The sequence below is a fragment of the Haematobia irritans genome, chromosome 1, assembly GCF_050003625.1.
Source record: "Haematobia irritans isolate KBUSLIRL chromosome 1, ASM5000362v1, whole genome shotgun sequence".
In the NCBI taxonomy this organism is placed as follows: domain Eukaryota; kingdom Metazoa; phylum Arthropoda; class Insecta; order Diptera; family Muscidae; genus Haematobia; species Haematobia irritans.
The window spans coordinates 71,412,579-71,429,679 of record NC_134397.1 but is presented as its reverse complement, the minus strand read 5'-3'; the positions used below and the strand labels follow the sequence as shown (position 1 = coordinate 71,429,679).

Below are 17,101 nucleotides of genomic sequence, written 5' to 3'. Positions count from 1 at the left end.
GGATTTGTACATGATCCTTCGAACCGTCAAGGAACTGGGAAGAATCTTATAATCTTGGATTACGTCCACTGTCTTGGAAAAGCGTTTGCATTTAACTTGGGATTACGTCCTCCACATTACACAAACTGCAGACTTGCCTATCCATTTTTTCATATTCTCAAAATCATTATGGACAAAAGGTACGTGAAATTTATTATATTGTGAACGTTTGAGAATATCAGTGTTTGGCTTATGATTTAGTGGCAACGCAACGGTAGAATAACTTTGTGATCTGAATAATTATTTTTTACATGACTTATGGTTCTGATCTCGAAACTTTAACCAGAAAGCACATAGTCAGAAATTCTTCTTACAAGTGATCGATGTTAATTGTAACACAGATTGTTGTTACAGAATGCAAATTTGAACTCTGTTAAATTCTTTGCAAAAGAAGCAAAAAGCTGTTTAACATTAACCACTGTAAATTGCAAAAAGTTTGCTTTACGAGCAACTCTAACATAAATTCCCTTACATACTTACCCTCGGTTTATGTTTACGACATTCGTGGATACTTACCTTCAACATATTTAACATTCGTACCAGAAATATTTGCAACATTTACAATTGTGTATATAGTTTACGAAACCGCAACATTTGTTTGCAACATTTTAAGATACTTACCTTGATATGCAAACCTAACATACTTACCTATGCTATCCACACTGCAGCCCTAACATACTTACCCATGTTATCCACACTCAACCACAAAACGCTTTAACAGCCATATTCAACAAAACATCCATCTTCAATGTTATATGTAATCTCAGTCACTCTCCGATATAATTTTCAACATTCATAGAAATTTTCTGTTTGTCCGCTGACAAACATCGAATTAGCATACATACAGCGATACATACACTACCTATGCTTTGATACATACTCTACACACATAAGTGAATTCTCTTAAGTTACCAGTTGCAAAAATTCTCTCGAAAGCTGACTGCGCAGCCAAAGTTAAAACGACAGTCAGAATATTGACATTACTCTCTTATTTTGAAGCACATTGCACATGCCCATAGACAATAGATTCATATAGATGTCCCACACCTCTCTTCAAAAACAAAGTGTCAGTTCCAAAAATTAATTTTCTGACATTTCGTTTTGTTTTTTTCGTTAAGAGAGATTCTTTTGTATTCGTTGTCCATTCACAATTAATTTTTTTATGAGGAGTTTTTTATTACAGAACACCCTGTTGTGTTGAAAAGAGAACCAAAAATCTCTCAATTCTCTTGATTTTCTTCGTTTATTCTTAATCTTCGGAACTGTCAAACTTAGTTTGACACCCATGGGACATCTATGTATTTCTATTGTCTATGCACATGCCACCAATCAATACTTCAGATGATTTGTCTTGTTCTCTGATTCATAGTTGCCACATACTTACCGACTTTTGGGCACAACTGGATGCTAATTGAGGCATAGTATATTTATTCTCTAGAAGCTAATTGTGTATAGAAGACAGCCAACATTTAAAAAGTTTAATTTTAAAAATTTACTTTGCTTTTGTCTGAAAATTGTTGGTGATTGGGAAATATAATAAATTCAAAGTTAATATTGCAATCCCGAATTCACACTACAAATCATAGAGGGTGCCAAACGAGTTGGCATCTCTGCTTTCGTCGAAAAAAAAAAAATAGAGAGAGGTAGAGTGTCAAAGCCGGTAGAGTGTCATTTGGATAAGAATTTCTTAGAGTGAACATGTAAAGTTGAGGAGCTGAAAGAAAAAAAAACGAATTTAAGAAAAGTCAAAAGTAAAACCTAAGAACTAAAATTTGAATGTTTTATGAACTTGAAAACTGAGACACATAAAGTAAATATTGAATTGGAGATACATAAATTAAATACTGAGTTTGAAAGAATTACCTACTAATTTGGATTGCCTATTGCCTATTGATTGGATGATTAAATGGATTATGGATGTTGACGAAATTTCTATTGTTTGGTATTCTGGTTGAAATGTGGACGATTTGATGTTTTTTCTAACGGTGCTTGGACGGTGTGAAGTATACATTCCTCATTGATTGTTGGTTGGTAGCATCAACAAGACGAAAAGGGAACATCAATACGTACATTGGTGAGTGGATGTTGATACGTATGTAGAGTTGCCAACAAGGTATCAATCAATAACACGTCTAGAAGAAAAGTGCTTAAATAAAAATCTCACAAAAATTGTGAGGGTTTTGAAGTCACAACATTGTTCTGACAGGAAGAAATGTAATTACCATTATCATTATTATATGTTGGAACTATTGATTTGAAGGCTTTTCAAATTTCAATAATTATTTACTCAATGATACACAATTGAATTATATAAGGAAAGAAATTGAAATTTATACGAAAAATTATATGAAATTTATATGCAAATTATAACACTGAATTTTATACTGAAAAAAATTTCAAAAGAAAATTATAAAAATAGAAAACATAAAATTTTATTATACACTGGAAAATATATCTAAGAAACCTATTTGGATGCTGGTTTTCAATTCATAAAGATTGGAGGCAAATATATATACATATGTATGTATATATATAAAGTTAACTGAAATTTCCTTGGGCTCTGGGAAAATTGCTCTACATGAAAAAATTTTTTTTTCTAAGTTTGTGTTTGTGCACTGGGAATATTGAATGAAAACATTTTCCAATAATTGTACTAACGTTTGTACCAAAGGTCATCAGATATAAGTGTGTCCCATCCGATTTCATATTGGCATATGCAAGTTACACAGGGAATACTTACTTATGAGTGAAAATATTCATTTCAGAAATTCGTAATACTTACCTTCAAGAAAAAATAACACTTACCTTTGAAATTTAGGACACTGGAAAAAATACTTACCTACACTCGGGAAAATACTTACCTACACTCGGAGAAAAAGTGACTTTATATTTCACTAAAGCCAGTTTAACTTTATTTTAGTTCATGGAGTTTGGAAAAAGTTCCCTTTACTCTAATAATATCTTGCGTACATTCGATGAATGAACTAAGAGGCGTGAAAAAATTACTCAAAAAAAAAGCATTACCTCATTCGTATTTCTCACAAAATAATACATTATTTATTTGAGTTTGTAATTTTTACTGCAAATACGATCATCGTAAACTTCATGTGTCACTAAAGACATTCCTGCAAGTTGCAATTATCAAATTTTTTCATTCGAGCTACAAAATTTTCTTCGAAAAGTGAAAATTGAATTTGTCGAAAAATATATACTTATTTGTGATATCGACAAGTTGCCAGCGTTTAGTACTGTTTAGTTAAAATTTTCTAAGGATATTCAGAATTTTCTGAAATTAACCGAAAGTGTTCTTCTTGGTGGGTTCACTGGTATGTCCGTGTGTAAAGGGAATATATGCCTATGATACGAAATGCCTATATGTGAAAGTGAGAATATTGCACATCAAAATTGAGGCTACTTACTTGCCTGAAATTGCTATTCTTAATTGTAAGAATGCATTTTGTATTTCTTTGAATTAGGTTGTTGGTTTACACAGAGAGAAAAGTGAACTGTTTTTGGGATTCTTCCTTATCGTGGCAATAAAGATTGAATAAAAGTGAAGATTAACATCATTGTTATTATCGTTACTATATTAACTACGCTGTAGTTTATACAATTCAAGAGAGGTGTACGAAATTTTTTTTCCAGCTTGAGTTAGCATTTTCTTTAATTGCACGTACGTTGATTTATGCCCACGTTTATTCAACAATTGTTGGACATACCTGGAATAAAGAATTTCATACATGAAATTTTGAGAATTGACTAATGCAACATTATTTTTTCTACGATAAAGAGAAGTTCACTTAGCACCAGTTTTGGCGACTTTTTCTACATATTGAGGCATTTGTATTTATTTCATTTGGGCAATCCTCATTTATTGAGTCAATTGGATATTTCTTTACGAGTTTCGTACTTTGAATCTCTGGAATTGCCATAGGTGACACAAAGTTGACGTTACCAAATTTATTTGTAGCACAAAAGGAGGAAAGTTGTGCTCGATACTCCTTGGAATTTTTTGTATTTATTACTCTTCATTTGAATAAGGCGAATGTTTGATCGCTATTGTCCAAGTTCGTGGATAAAATTGTCATAGCCCAAAAGCATTTGGGTGAGGTAATATTTACGCGACGATACGCATACACATTGTGGGATTTGCCGACATTTGGGAAAGTGGTTTGTGCTAACGCGCAACTGCACAAGTTGTTATGGTAAAATTTGAATTATGTTTGTGACAATCCATTCTCAATAGATTTTGATCACAATCTGAATTTACGATTGAATGTTTCAGAGAAAATCTTGATTGTCACACTTGATCGAAGCTTTCGTACAAACTTTTTATGGATTCTTATGATCACATTTGCGGTTAAAGTTGCTTTGAGAGAAAATACATATCAATACAAAGTTATATGCTGACTTCTAAGAGATTCTCTAGCGAGAAATTTCAACTTTGTTAGATTTCACTGTTCCTTTTTATTTTGGCTCTCTTTGTCGGCGTAAATCACTTGTGGATTTGATGTTCAATCCTCTATGGGAGAAGAATTTTATTTATGAACTGACTCAATTGAGTTTGATGGAATTACTGTATGCTTTTTGTTTATCGTGATCATAGCATATGATTGGAGAATTTGACATTACGATATATTTTTCACGATTTGCCACAACACTATATTACACTGTGAATATTTTCATGAATTCTATTCGACGCTCACAGTTTTCTGGATATTATATAGTTGATATTGAGGAAATTACTTGTGAAGTGGTTCACTGTTGGATTTTATACTGCTATCTTATTTGAAATTGCTCTTGTGGAGTTTAAACTTATATATGAATTAATTTATTTATCTGAAATTAAGTATTACTTATTCCTATATGCAAATTAACTTTGCGTGTGAAACTTTGATGGGTTTGCTGAATTTTTGATACAAGTTTACTTATATTGTATACTTATACTTTACTGGAAATTTTGTTAATATATTGCTCTCGTGGAGTTAAAAGTTTTTAATAGTACAATTACTCTGTCTGACCTCAATTTAACATTTTTAGAGGTAAATATCAAGTAAATTTCTTGTCGTTTAAATCCTTTTTTGGGTTATAAAACGCGGTTATTTCAAGCTACTGGCACATCTTTGGAATTGAGTCTGCACATTCATATTACATATTGACTTTGAGTCTTGGAACTTTGTTTTTTTTATTTACTGCAAAAATACTGAACCCCAATTACTTGTTTACGATTTGTAATGGCTTCACAAAAGTTCATATTTTTTTCGGACCAAGTCGTCACTTATTGCGCCAACTTCAGTGCTATTGATACTTCTGAGCACAGACTTTCAAGTCTGCAAGTTGATCTTGAAGACTTAGAACAGCGTTGGCAGACTCTCACTCAGGTATACGAGACAGAGATGGTTACTGATAGCGCTAAGGCGGAGAAAGAGTCAATACACGCGAAGTTTAATGAGTCTATAAGGGCTTATAAGAAATGCAAAGCTGATATGTTGGACTTGATTGAAATAGAAAAAAGAGCGATGGAGCGATCTGCGCGTCCTCAAGAAATACTTGGGACCACATCGCAGGAGGTGACTGGGTATTCTTTGAAAGTCCCTCCATGCGATACTGAAATGTTTGGTGGTGGATATGACAAATGGCCCAGTTTTCGAGACATGTTCTCAGCCATTTATGTCAATCACCCAAAATTGTCTCCGGCACAAAAGTTATTTCACTTAAGGGCAAAGACTCGTGGGGAGGCTAATCAGATTGTAAAACAATTCGCATTAACTGATGACAACTTTCACTTAGCTTGGGAATCCCTACGTCAACGTTATGAAAATAAGCGCATACTTATTAATCATCAGCTCAGGAAAATATTTGAAACTGAGCGCGTAACTTCGGAAAAAGGAAAAGCTCTACGAAACTTGCAGTACAATATAAACAATTGTCTTTCTATATTGAAAACTTACAATATATCGGTCATGTCGTGGGATCCATTCCTTGTTTTCTGGGTTTCATCAAAACTTCCGGATGAAACTTTGACAGCCTGGGAAAATTCGTTAAGCGATCATAAAGAAATGCCATCTTGGGAGCAATTGGACGACTTTATTTCAAAAAGATTAAATATGTTGGAATCTATTTCTGACATGAGGAAGCCTTCAAATAATACAAATGTGACTCAGAAAACTCAGACTTATCACACGAAAACTGATTCCAAAGTCCGATCTTGCAAAGCTTGCAAACTTAATCATTCTTTGAGAGCCTGTCTTAAATTCAAAACTTGGTCACTTGCACAAAGGAGAAAGTTCGTCAAGGACAACAAAGTATGCGCAAATTGTTTGTGTTACGGCCACACTGCGCAAAATTGTCAAAGCGAAAATGTTTGTCAGAAGTGTCACCAGAAACATCATACACTTTTACACCCAGATTCTGTTCAGGAGCCACAAGGTAGTCCACCACCTGAAGTCACGACATTTCATACGGAAACTGCATATGATAATCAACCTTCGACATCAGCTGCTGCTTATGGAAATTCAGTTTCACATGTGCAATCTAACTTTACTAGTTCTGCAGATTCTACTATTTTGCCAACGGCGTTAATCTATTTAGAACACTTAGGAACTAATTTAACAATACGGGCTTTTATTGATCAAGGATCCCAAGAATCTTTTATTTCAAGCAGACTTGTAAAGCGATACTTAATACCGACCAAGAAGTCATTTACTACCATTTCAGGATTAGGGGGTACTCTTCTTGAGAATTCTTCGAAACTTTGTCATCTGATTTTAAAATCTCGAAAATCTGATTTCAAAATTCGTACAACTGCGTTAGTTATTTCAAATATGAATCACTTAATGCCCTCTTACCCAATCCAGATCTCTAACTGGTCAGATTTGGAAAATATTGACTTAGCTGATCCCTACTTTTACAAACCCGCGCAAATAGACATGTTATTAGGTAGCGACATTCTTCCATTCATCTTGAAATCGGGCGTGCGAAGAAATATATCTGGAAGTCTTCTTGCACAAGAAACTGAATTTGGTTGGATTTTGAGTGGCCCTCCAAAAACTAGATCTACTCAAGTGTTTGCGAATTTTGTGACTTGTACTGATTCACTTAATAATGAAATTAGAAAATTTTGGGAACTTGAAGAAGTTCCAACTTCAAAAAATTTGTCTGAAACTGACATGTGGTGTGAAGATTTTTATCGAAAAACTACTGTTCGCCAATCTGACGGGAGATATCAAGTTAGATTACCCTTTCGTCAGGATCTACCCAAAGACTTAGCTCTAGGACCGTCAAGACGAGCTGCCCTCGGTCAATATCTTCATATGGAAAATAACTTGAAAAAATCGCCTCAACTTGCTGCTGAATACACTGCTGTTTTAACTGAATATTTAACACTTGACCACATGGAGATAACGTCTTCCTCAGAAATCTGTCGTGATTCTGCATATTTTTCTTTTTATCTTCCTCATCACGCAGTCGTAAAACCTGAAAGGTCATCCACAAAAGTACGTGTGGTATTTAACGCCTCGAAGAAAACTTCGACGGGAGTTGCATTGAATGATATTCTGCATACTGGACCGATACTACAAAATGAACTGATGAATGTTGTACTACGCTGGCGTTTCTTCCGATACGTGTTTAATGGCGATATTCAAAAGATGTATCGCCAAATTTATGTTCATCAGGATGATAGACAATATCAGCGCATTTTATTCCGGGAAAATTCGACCGAAGGGATCAAAGACTTTTGCTTGAAGACTGCTACTTTTGGAGTAAACTGTGCTCCATACTTGGCTATTCGCACACTTTTACAACTAGCCGAAGAAGAAAAAACTACTCATCCCACAGCTTCACATATTTTACGAAACCAAACATATGTTGACGATATTCTTTCTGGGGGACATTCATTAACTGAGACCAAGGCTTACTTGTTAGAACTTATAGATTTACTTAATTCTGCTGGGTTTCCACTTAAAAAGCTTACGGCTAATCACCCACATATTCTTCGCAATGTGCCCCCGGAAGATCTTCTAAATGAAGATTTCTTGAAACTTGAAGATACCAGCGAAACAAAAACATTAGGCATTCGGTGGAATGCCATGTCAGATTCTTTTTTTTATGTCGTTTCAAATATTGCTCTTCCTACCTCACCGATGACGAAAAGGAAAATATTATCTATTGTGGCAAAGATATTCGATCCCGCTGGTTGGTTGGCGCCGATTATAGTTGTGGCAAAGATGCTTTTACAACAACTTTGGCTTGATGGAACTGATTGGGATGAGGAAGTCAAGCCTCACTCTTTTCAAAAATGGAATTCTTTCATTTCCAATTTTTCTGACATTGAGTATATCCGAATACCTCGTTGGATTTATTATGCACCCGACAGGCGTATTCAAATTCACGGATTTTGCGATGCTTCCGAAAAAGCATACTGCGCATGTATATATATCCGCATTATATCACCTGAGAACTGTATAACATCAAACTTACTTGTTTCAAAAACTAAGGTGGCACCTTTGAAAACAGTGAGCTTACCCAGGTTAGAATTGTGCGGCGCGGCACTACTGTCTAGACTTTTGAAATCAGTATCCCAAAATATGAATTTTCCTGTTACCGGTGTTTATCTTTGGTGCGACTCCACTATTACTTTGGCTTGGTTAGATAAACCCCCTTTCCATTGGAAAACTTTTGTCGCAAATAAGATTTCAGAAATTTTGGATAATGTGGGAAATGTAACTTGGCGATATGTTCCAACTACTGAAAACCCAGCCGATATTGGAACGCGAGGCTGTACTGCGGCAGACCTGAAAAATAATCATCTCTGGTGGCATGGACCAAAGTGGTTGGTACAACACTCTGAATGTTGGCCAAAATCTAAAACATTTCAAGAGCCAGAACTTGAGCGAAAAACTGTTAACTTCCAAATTGAAACACATATGGAAGACGTACTTGAAAGATTCTCTTCCTTCAGCCGAGCTCTACGAGTTGTATGTTTTATGTACAGATTTATAAGGAAATGTCAAAAGCGGAATTCTGACTCATTTGGGGATCAACTTATTACTTCAGCGGAAATTAGAACGGTCAAATTTCGATTAATTAGGCTGGCACAACTTAAATTTTTTCATGCGGAATATCATGCATTGGAAAATAAACAACCCATATCTTCTAAGAGCAAACTTCTGACTCTGAACCCGTTTTTAGATGAACGAAACTTACTTAGGGTAAATGGTCGTTTAGCGAACTCGGATCTTCCATACAACGAGAAGTATCCGATCATTCTGCCTGAACATTCTCACTTTTTTAAATTGCTTTTAACTTTTACCCACAAAATTCTTTTACATGCCGAACATCAAGGTATGTTACGGGCAATACGAGCTGAATTCTATGTGATACGTTTGAAGAACTCTGTCCGATCTTGTATTCGAAATTGCCGTACTTGCACAATATATAAACAGCGCATTCGAAATCAGATAATGGCTGCATTGCCTGAAGAGCGTTGTACTTTTTCACTGCCCTTTACCAACACGGGTTTGGATTTTGCCGGCCCATTCGATTTGAAAACTTCGAAATTACGAAACGCGAAACTTCATAAAGGTTATGCCGCTGTTTTCATTTGTTTATCAACTCGAGCTGTGCATCTGGAGGCGTGCTCCGAGTTGACTACTGAAGCTTGCTTAGCCACATTTGATCGATTTGTAGGGAGACGTGGTTTACCTAATAAAGTATTCTCTGATAATGGGACCAATTTTGTTGGTGCCAGCAAAGCACTCTCTCCAGAATATCGAAACTTTATACAATCTTCTGAGAAAGGTCTAGTTGACAAATACAATATTCACGGGTTCACTTGGCACTTTATTCCACCACATGCACCTCACATGGGTGGACTATGGGAAGCTGCTGTCAAAAGCATGAAATCCCATCTTCGAAAAGCCGCAGGCAATATTAAATTTACTTATGAAGAATTCTCTACTTTACTAGTTAGAATAGAAAGTGTACTGAATTCTAGGCCCTTGTCTCCTATAAGCGAAGACCCCTCGGAAATTACTGCTTTGACGCCTGGACATTTTCTTAGAGGTTCCGCATTGATTGCTGCACCGGAACAATGTACTGATAACTTGACATTAATAAACCGATGGCAAAGATTGAAAACGATCCAATTTAATTTCGCAAAGAGATGGAAGAACGAGTACATCTCCAACTTGCAGAAGAGATATAAATGGAAGACAGAACAGCAAAATCTTAAAGAAGACGACTTAGTCATTATTAAAGACGATAACTTGCCGCCGACTGAATGGAGTTTGGGACGTGTTATTAAGGTATTTCGCGGTCCTGACTCAAAGGTCCGCGTTGCTGAAGTTAAGACACAATCTGGTACGCTTTTGCGTCCAATAGTTAAACTGTGTATTCTACCCGTTGCCAACTAAATTTCATAATCTTTATTCTCAAGTTCACAAGTTAATAAATTTACGTTACAGTACCTCATTTAGTCAGCCGAAATGCCGTATCTGCCATAACCGCCACATCTTAAAAGACTGCCCCGAATTTCAACGGATGGACGTCCTTGAACGGAGAAAGCATATGAAAGAACATCGCTTTTGTTTTAAATGCCTCTGTGCTTCCCACACACGCGAATGGTGCAGATCCAGAAAAACTTGCGTGGTATGCAATTACAACCACCACACAATGCTCCATGTCGATGATCACATGAGAAGGAAAGGACGACGAGATAACCAACCACACCATGAGAGCGCCAGAAAAAACCATCGGAAATCCCCTCATACGCTAAACAGAAGTTCTCCACCGCTGGTACGAGAAAGGCTGAGCCAAAGACCAAAGAGACACATCTTCCTGCCAACCGCTCTAGCTCGAGTTTTAACACCAAACGGCCCCGTAAAAGCACGTTTAATGTTAAACTCAGCCGGTTTAGAAACATTGATACTGAAGTCACTAGTCCAGCGTCTTCATCTACGTACAACCAGGAAAAACAACACCGAATTCTGCACACTGAATTTGCAGTCTTACTATGATCCAACCGTAAAAATTCAAATAACTGGCATAGTGAAGAACCAATTTAATATGGCACTACCGGAAGCGACGTCCGATAAGAAACTTCAGTCCGTCTACAACCATCTGCCTAACTTGGCAGATCCACATTTTTTTAAACCAACTGACATAGAACTTGTAGTTGGAAACGATCAGTTGTCAAAGATCTTGTTGGCTGGCCTCATTCAGACATCGTCCTCAATGCCCATCGCCCAAAGTTCTGTGTTTGGATGGATAATATCTGGAGCCTGTTCTTATTGAATTGCATTGCTGCAAGGGGGGCGGCATGTTGAACTCCGTTCCACAACTGTTCTTAGGTTATTATTAACTTTTTGAAAATTTTGAATAATGTTTGAATATTTGAATTTAACGAAAATAATTGAATTGCCAATACATAATATGAATTATTGTTATCGATACTTGAATTCAACCTTTATGCGATAACTCTAAAGCTTTTACTCAAAATGAATTTAATTGTTGTAAATTCTAAATCATAATGTCTGACTGACACTTCGTTTGTTGTAAAACTTCACTTGTGCTTCGTCATTGCCCTTGGTAAGCTGCCGTCATCCTGAATAAAACCATACTTTTGAATTCTTAAACTTAAACTTTGCCTTTTGCTTTCTTCTCTTTTCGTTACAAAAAAATCTTTACATTTCCGAGAGTTAATCTTTATCTACAGTCCACTAAAGGAAACATCTCACGGATTTGTACAAATGAAGTATACATATTTTTGTCATTGAAAAATATGAATTTTTACATAATAAAAACTTCATGCATTACATGTAACTTTGCATTTAGATTTCTGATTCTTAATGCCTGCATAATTGGTCCAAATGTATGAACCCTTTTATTAAAACCCGCATTAAATTCCAGCCAGCAAAGAACATAATTATATAATTAATAATTACGATATTTTATATTATTTATAGACATAAGCACCAACGCTTCCAGTTAATATTGTTTTTTCGTCAAATTTTTTACAGCAATAAATAATCTTCGAATCGCGACGGAGACTCAAACTGTACTGAAAAACTCAAACACACGTGTTGCCTTCACAACGTTATGTTTCGTTTTTTTTTGTCTCGTATTTTTTTGTCTCGTATTATATGCTTGTATTGTATACACATGAGAGTAACTCTATGTTGTGACTCTCTCACGCTAAGATAAAACCAGTATTTTTGATATATTAAGTAAAGTTTCATTAATTTTATGAAACCGTCCCTATATATTATTAAAAATGCATAATTTCATAACAAGTATTTACGAAAACAATATATTATGTAGGTGTACACATTTTTTATGAAAAAGTCCGTAAATTTATAAAAATGTACAAATTTATGTACAAATAAATATTTTATTTTTTTGTGTGTACCAACTGTGTCAACCGTGTTTGTATCGTTAACTTATCCATAAGCGTAGTCTTTGACATTTAAAACTGAACACTTTCTCTCAAAATCGATGGCTACCCACTATAGAATCGGCAGCAACTCTTTCTGAATGTGGGATAAAAACAGCCAACACATTCGCATGGAATTCCTTCTCATCCAAAGGGAGAGGGCACAAGGGAGGAATAGCATGTCGTCATGTGGAATGAATTGGGTTAAGCACTGTTCAAATGCTGCAAAATAGATTACGACGATGGCATGGCATGGCATGGAATATTAACAACAAGTGGCAATGGTGGGAGTATCCACTGTGTAAAGGATATTGCTATGGAGAATGTTTGGTGTACAAAGGCGTGTGACATTTAAATGACAAATCCTTACACACACACAGGCGAATCGAATAGGCAGACACAGATACCCCCATTATGTGGTGGGGAATGATAATAGTTTTACTCTATATTAGACACGAGTGAGCAAACAAAAAATATTCTCAGCCACACAAAGAGATTCACTAACACATAGACATATGTCAAATACAATTCATAAATATAGAGATATAGTCCCAATGAATTTGCATGTCATGGCGTAGGAGGATGAGGGCGAAGTAAATAGACAAACATAAACACCAAACCTACTGATAACTGATATTTATCAGTCATATAGTCGAAGTACGCATATGTATTTACGAGTTGGTTTATGTTTTTCCTTTATAATAGGCGTGTTTTCTAAGCTTATGTAGTCTACAGTAATTTCGCCAAAAGACAATGGGTTCAATGAGCATTAACATACCCTGAAAAAGGTTATTGACTTACATTTTAGAACATATAATTTGCAATATTGAGCAAGGACAAATTTCTTAATAAAAATCATTTTTATGTGGCATTAACAGTCAGAAGAAAACTCCCAGCTTCAATTAGATATATTATATACATAGATCACTCTGGATGACTGAGAAACGGGGAAAGAAAATTTAGGGGTAATTCTTGCAAAGAAAGATCTAGATCGCAATATTCCCACTGTTAAGACCTTCTCCTCATGTGGCATTGAAAATTCCTTTGGTGAGTTTACAAAATACACGCAAAATTTTAATCTAGATTCAAAAAGGCAATAGAAAACAAGTAAGGCGGGGCCGACTATATTAAACCCTGCACCACTTTGTAGATCTAAATTTTCGAAACCATATCACATCCGTCAAATGTGTTGAGGGCTATATATAACGGTTTGTCCCAAATACATACATTTAAATATCACTCGATCTGGGCAGAATTTGATAGACTTCTACAAAATCTATAGACTTAAAATTTAAGTCGGCTAATGCACTAGGCTGGAACACAATGTTAGTAAAAAAATATGGGAAACATTTAAATCCGAAGCAATTTTAAGGAAACTTCGCCAAAGTTTATTTATGATTTATCGCTCGATATATATGTATTAGAAGTTTAGGAAAATTAGAGTCATTTTTACAATTTTTCGACTAAGCAGTGGCGATTTTACAAGGAAAATGTTGGTATTTTGACCATTTTTGTCGAAATCGGAAAAACATATATATGGCAGCTATATCTAAATCTGAACCGATTTCAACCAAGTTTGGCACGCATAGCAACAATGCTAATTCTACTCCCTGTGTAGAATTAGCAACTAAATCGGAGTTAAAAATTGGCCTCTGTGGTCATATGAGTGTAAATCGGGCGAAAGCTATATATGGGAGATGTATCTAAATCTGAACCGATTTCAACCAAATTTGGCACGCATAGCTACAATGCTAATTCTACTCCCTGTGCAAAATTTCAATTAAAGCGGAGCAAAAAATTGGCCTCTGTGGTCATATATGTGTAAATCGGCCGAAAGCTATATATGGGAGCTATATATAAATCTGAACCGATTTCAACCAAATTTGGCACGCATAGCTACAATGCTAATTCCAATCCCTGTGCAAAATTTCAACTACATCGGAGCAAAAAATTGGCCTCTGTGGTCATATGAGTGTAAATCGGGCGAACGATATATATGGGAGCTATATCTAAATCTGAACCGATTTCAATAAAATTTGGCACACTTGACTACACTACTAATTGTACTCCTAGTGCAAAATTTCAATCAAATTGTGGTAAAACTCAGGCTACTGGGACCGTATTAGTCGATATCGGGCGATAGATATATATGGGAGCTATATCTAAATCTGAACCGATTTCAATAAAATTTGGCACACTTGACTATAGTACTATTTTTTCTTCTTGTGCAAAATTTTAATCAAATTAGGGTAAAACTCTGATTTCTGGGGCCATATAAGTCCATATCGGGCGAAATATATATGGGAGCTATATCTAAATCTGAACCGATTTCTTCCAAAATCAATAGGGATCTATTCTGAGTAGGGTTTTTTGCCGGGAATGCGGGAACTCCCGGGAAATTTTCGTTACAATATTTTATGTATAATAGAGGGTTTTATATGGCAAATGACAGTTGAAATCTAGTTAAAGTGGATTTTGGAAGTGTAATGTGAATAACTATGGTACCAAGTCGTAGTAGTTGCCTTGTGCAACATACATAGTCGTGGGTTCTAATCCAGAATCCAACGGGCTCCCAATTGTTAAAAAGAAGTTTGCACTTCCTAATTTATGAATGACATATTTCTCCAATTAATGAATTATTGATAGAAACGAGCTCGAGCTCTCTGTAAACCGACATTCCGATAGACTGGTAGACTGAGTAATCCTTTAAAAACAACATTTTACCTTATGTAACTCACGTTGGCAATTGCATAATTTCAAAATTTCATAATTATTGCAAGGATGTTTTTTATGAAATAAGAAAATTCCAACCTTTTTTTTAAGATAGTTACTTTAATTTCAAATTTATTCCTTATACACATTAGGCTTGAAATATATTAAAAAAATTGGGGTTTAAAGCATACGACAACTGAAATCTAGTTAAAGTGTATTTTGGAAGAGTAATGTGAATGTCGTATTACATGGTAGTGTTTCCCTTTTGGGAATATTGGCTGCACATGTGCATTTATTGACCAGTTTATCGATGGTGAAATCGAAATAAGTTTCTTTCATTTCCAAACAGTTTTTTAGTGTTACAAAAAAATTCCACCATATTAATAGTGGTCTTTCGAAAACTATACTGAAAGAGACTGCCTTAACCATTGTCAAAATGTTTTGTATTAAAAAATATTTCGTAGTTTAGTATGATTTATGGCTGATATAAGAGAACAACATAATATATATTGTTAGTTATCCAGAGAGCGCCTTATAACCGTACCTTTAGGCGATTTCTAATTTATTCAAATGTCTAAATGTATTCCACATCAAAGCAGGTTTCCCTTTGACCGGGATCCCGGGAAATTCAAAAAAATTCACGCTTTCCCGCGAATGCAAAAAGTCCGGGAAAAAGAAAACCCTAATTCTGAGCCAAAACACATACTTGTGCCAAATTTGAAGTCGATTGGACTAAAACTGCGACCTAGACATTGATTATAAAAATGTGTTCACGGACAGACGGACATTGCTATATCGACTAGAGGTGTGCACGTGAGTAATATATTACTCACGTTCACGCACACTCACGACGGAAAAATCTTACTCACGCACACTCACGCACGATATTGTTTGGTAGGACTCACGCTCACGCACACTCACGAAAAGAAAATTTGTATTCACGCACACTCACGCACGAAAATGCCGTAACTCACGAAAAATACCGTGACTCACGAAAAATATCGTGACTCACGAAAAATGTCGTGACTCACGAACAATTTTTTGAGTAATTTACCTTAGCGACGCGTCTGAAAACATGAGCATTATTAAAATCGAGAGCGTTATTACACTCTTAACATCCCAGGTGTCACTAAAATTGTAAATGAATTTAACTCTTAAGCGTTGTATGTTGGTGAGCAGGATTATTTTCGTGAGCGTAAATCTTTACTCACGCACACTCACGAAGATAATATTTTCGTGACTCACGCTCACGCACGACATTTTGGTTTGTTAATCACGCTCACGCCGTTGCCATGAGCATGACTCACGACTCACGCGTGAGTCACGAAAATTTTCGTGAGTCACGACAATTTCGTGTCACGTGCACACCTCTAATATCGACTCAGGAGCCCACCCTGAACATTTTTGCCAAAGACACCATGTGTCTATCTCGTCTCCTTCTGGGTTTTGCAAACATATGCACTAACTTATAATACCCTGTTCCACAGTGTGGCGCAGGGTATAAAAAGTGGGAAGTAAAACCGAAAATTGTGCATTGGATGTATACAGCAGTGGTTAGACCTATAAGACTATATGTTGTGATCTGGCGGCCTGCATTTCAGCAACCGACAAATTTATTTATTATTTTTCAGGTTGAAATATGGCAAATTAGCTGAGACGTTGGGAGAAATTTTCTTCGTATGAAATATTTTATTATTTTATTTTATTGCATATAATGTAAAAATAAATTTTCTCAAAAATTTTCTTTTATAGAAAATTTTCTCAAAATTTCTATTCGATCGAAAATTTTCTCAAAATGTTCATTCTATAGAATTTTTTTTCACAATTTTCATTATATAGAAAATTATCTCAAAATTTTCTTTCTATAGAATATATTGTCAAAAATTTTGATTCTATAGAAAATTTTATCAATATTTT

At 35.5% G+C, this 17,101-nt stretch overlaps 2 protein-coding genes and 1 long non-coding RNA gene across 3 annotated transcripts in view; 1 reads left to right on the top strand and 2 right to left on the bottom strand.

The window, feature by feature from the left end:
• The window catches only part of Rbp (RIMS binding protein), a 270,060-nt gene that overhangs the window by 148,024 nt on the left and 104,935 nt on the right, over positions 1-17,101 (bottom strand). The gene's annotated exons all lie outside the window — the stretch shown is intronic.
• Positions 20-11,681, top strand: LOC142221148 (uncharacterized). The gene is made up of 2 exons (XM_075290726.1): positions 20-179; positions 10,506-11,681. The coding sequence occupies exons 1-2, from the start codon at positions 169-171 to the stop codon at positions 11,332-11,334; spliced, it is 840 nt and encodes a 279-aa protein (XP_075146841.1). The 5' UTR covers positions 20-168; the 3' UTR covers positions 11,335-11,681.
• On the bottom strand, positions 1,711-4,000 carry LOC142221149 (uncharacterized). Its single transcript, XR_012717959.1, has 2 exons — positions 3,459-4,000; positions 1,711-1,753 (listed from the first exon to the last, which is right to left on the bottom strand). It is a non-coding gene; the product is annotated as an uncharacterized LOC142221149 (long non-coding RNA).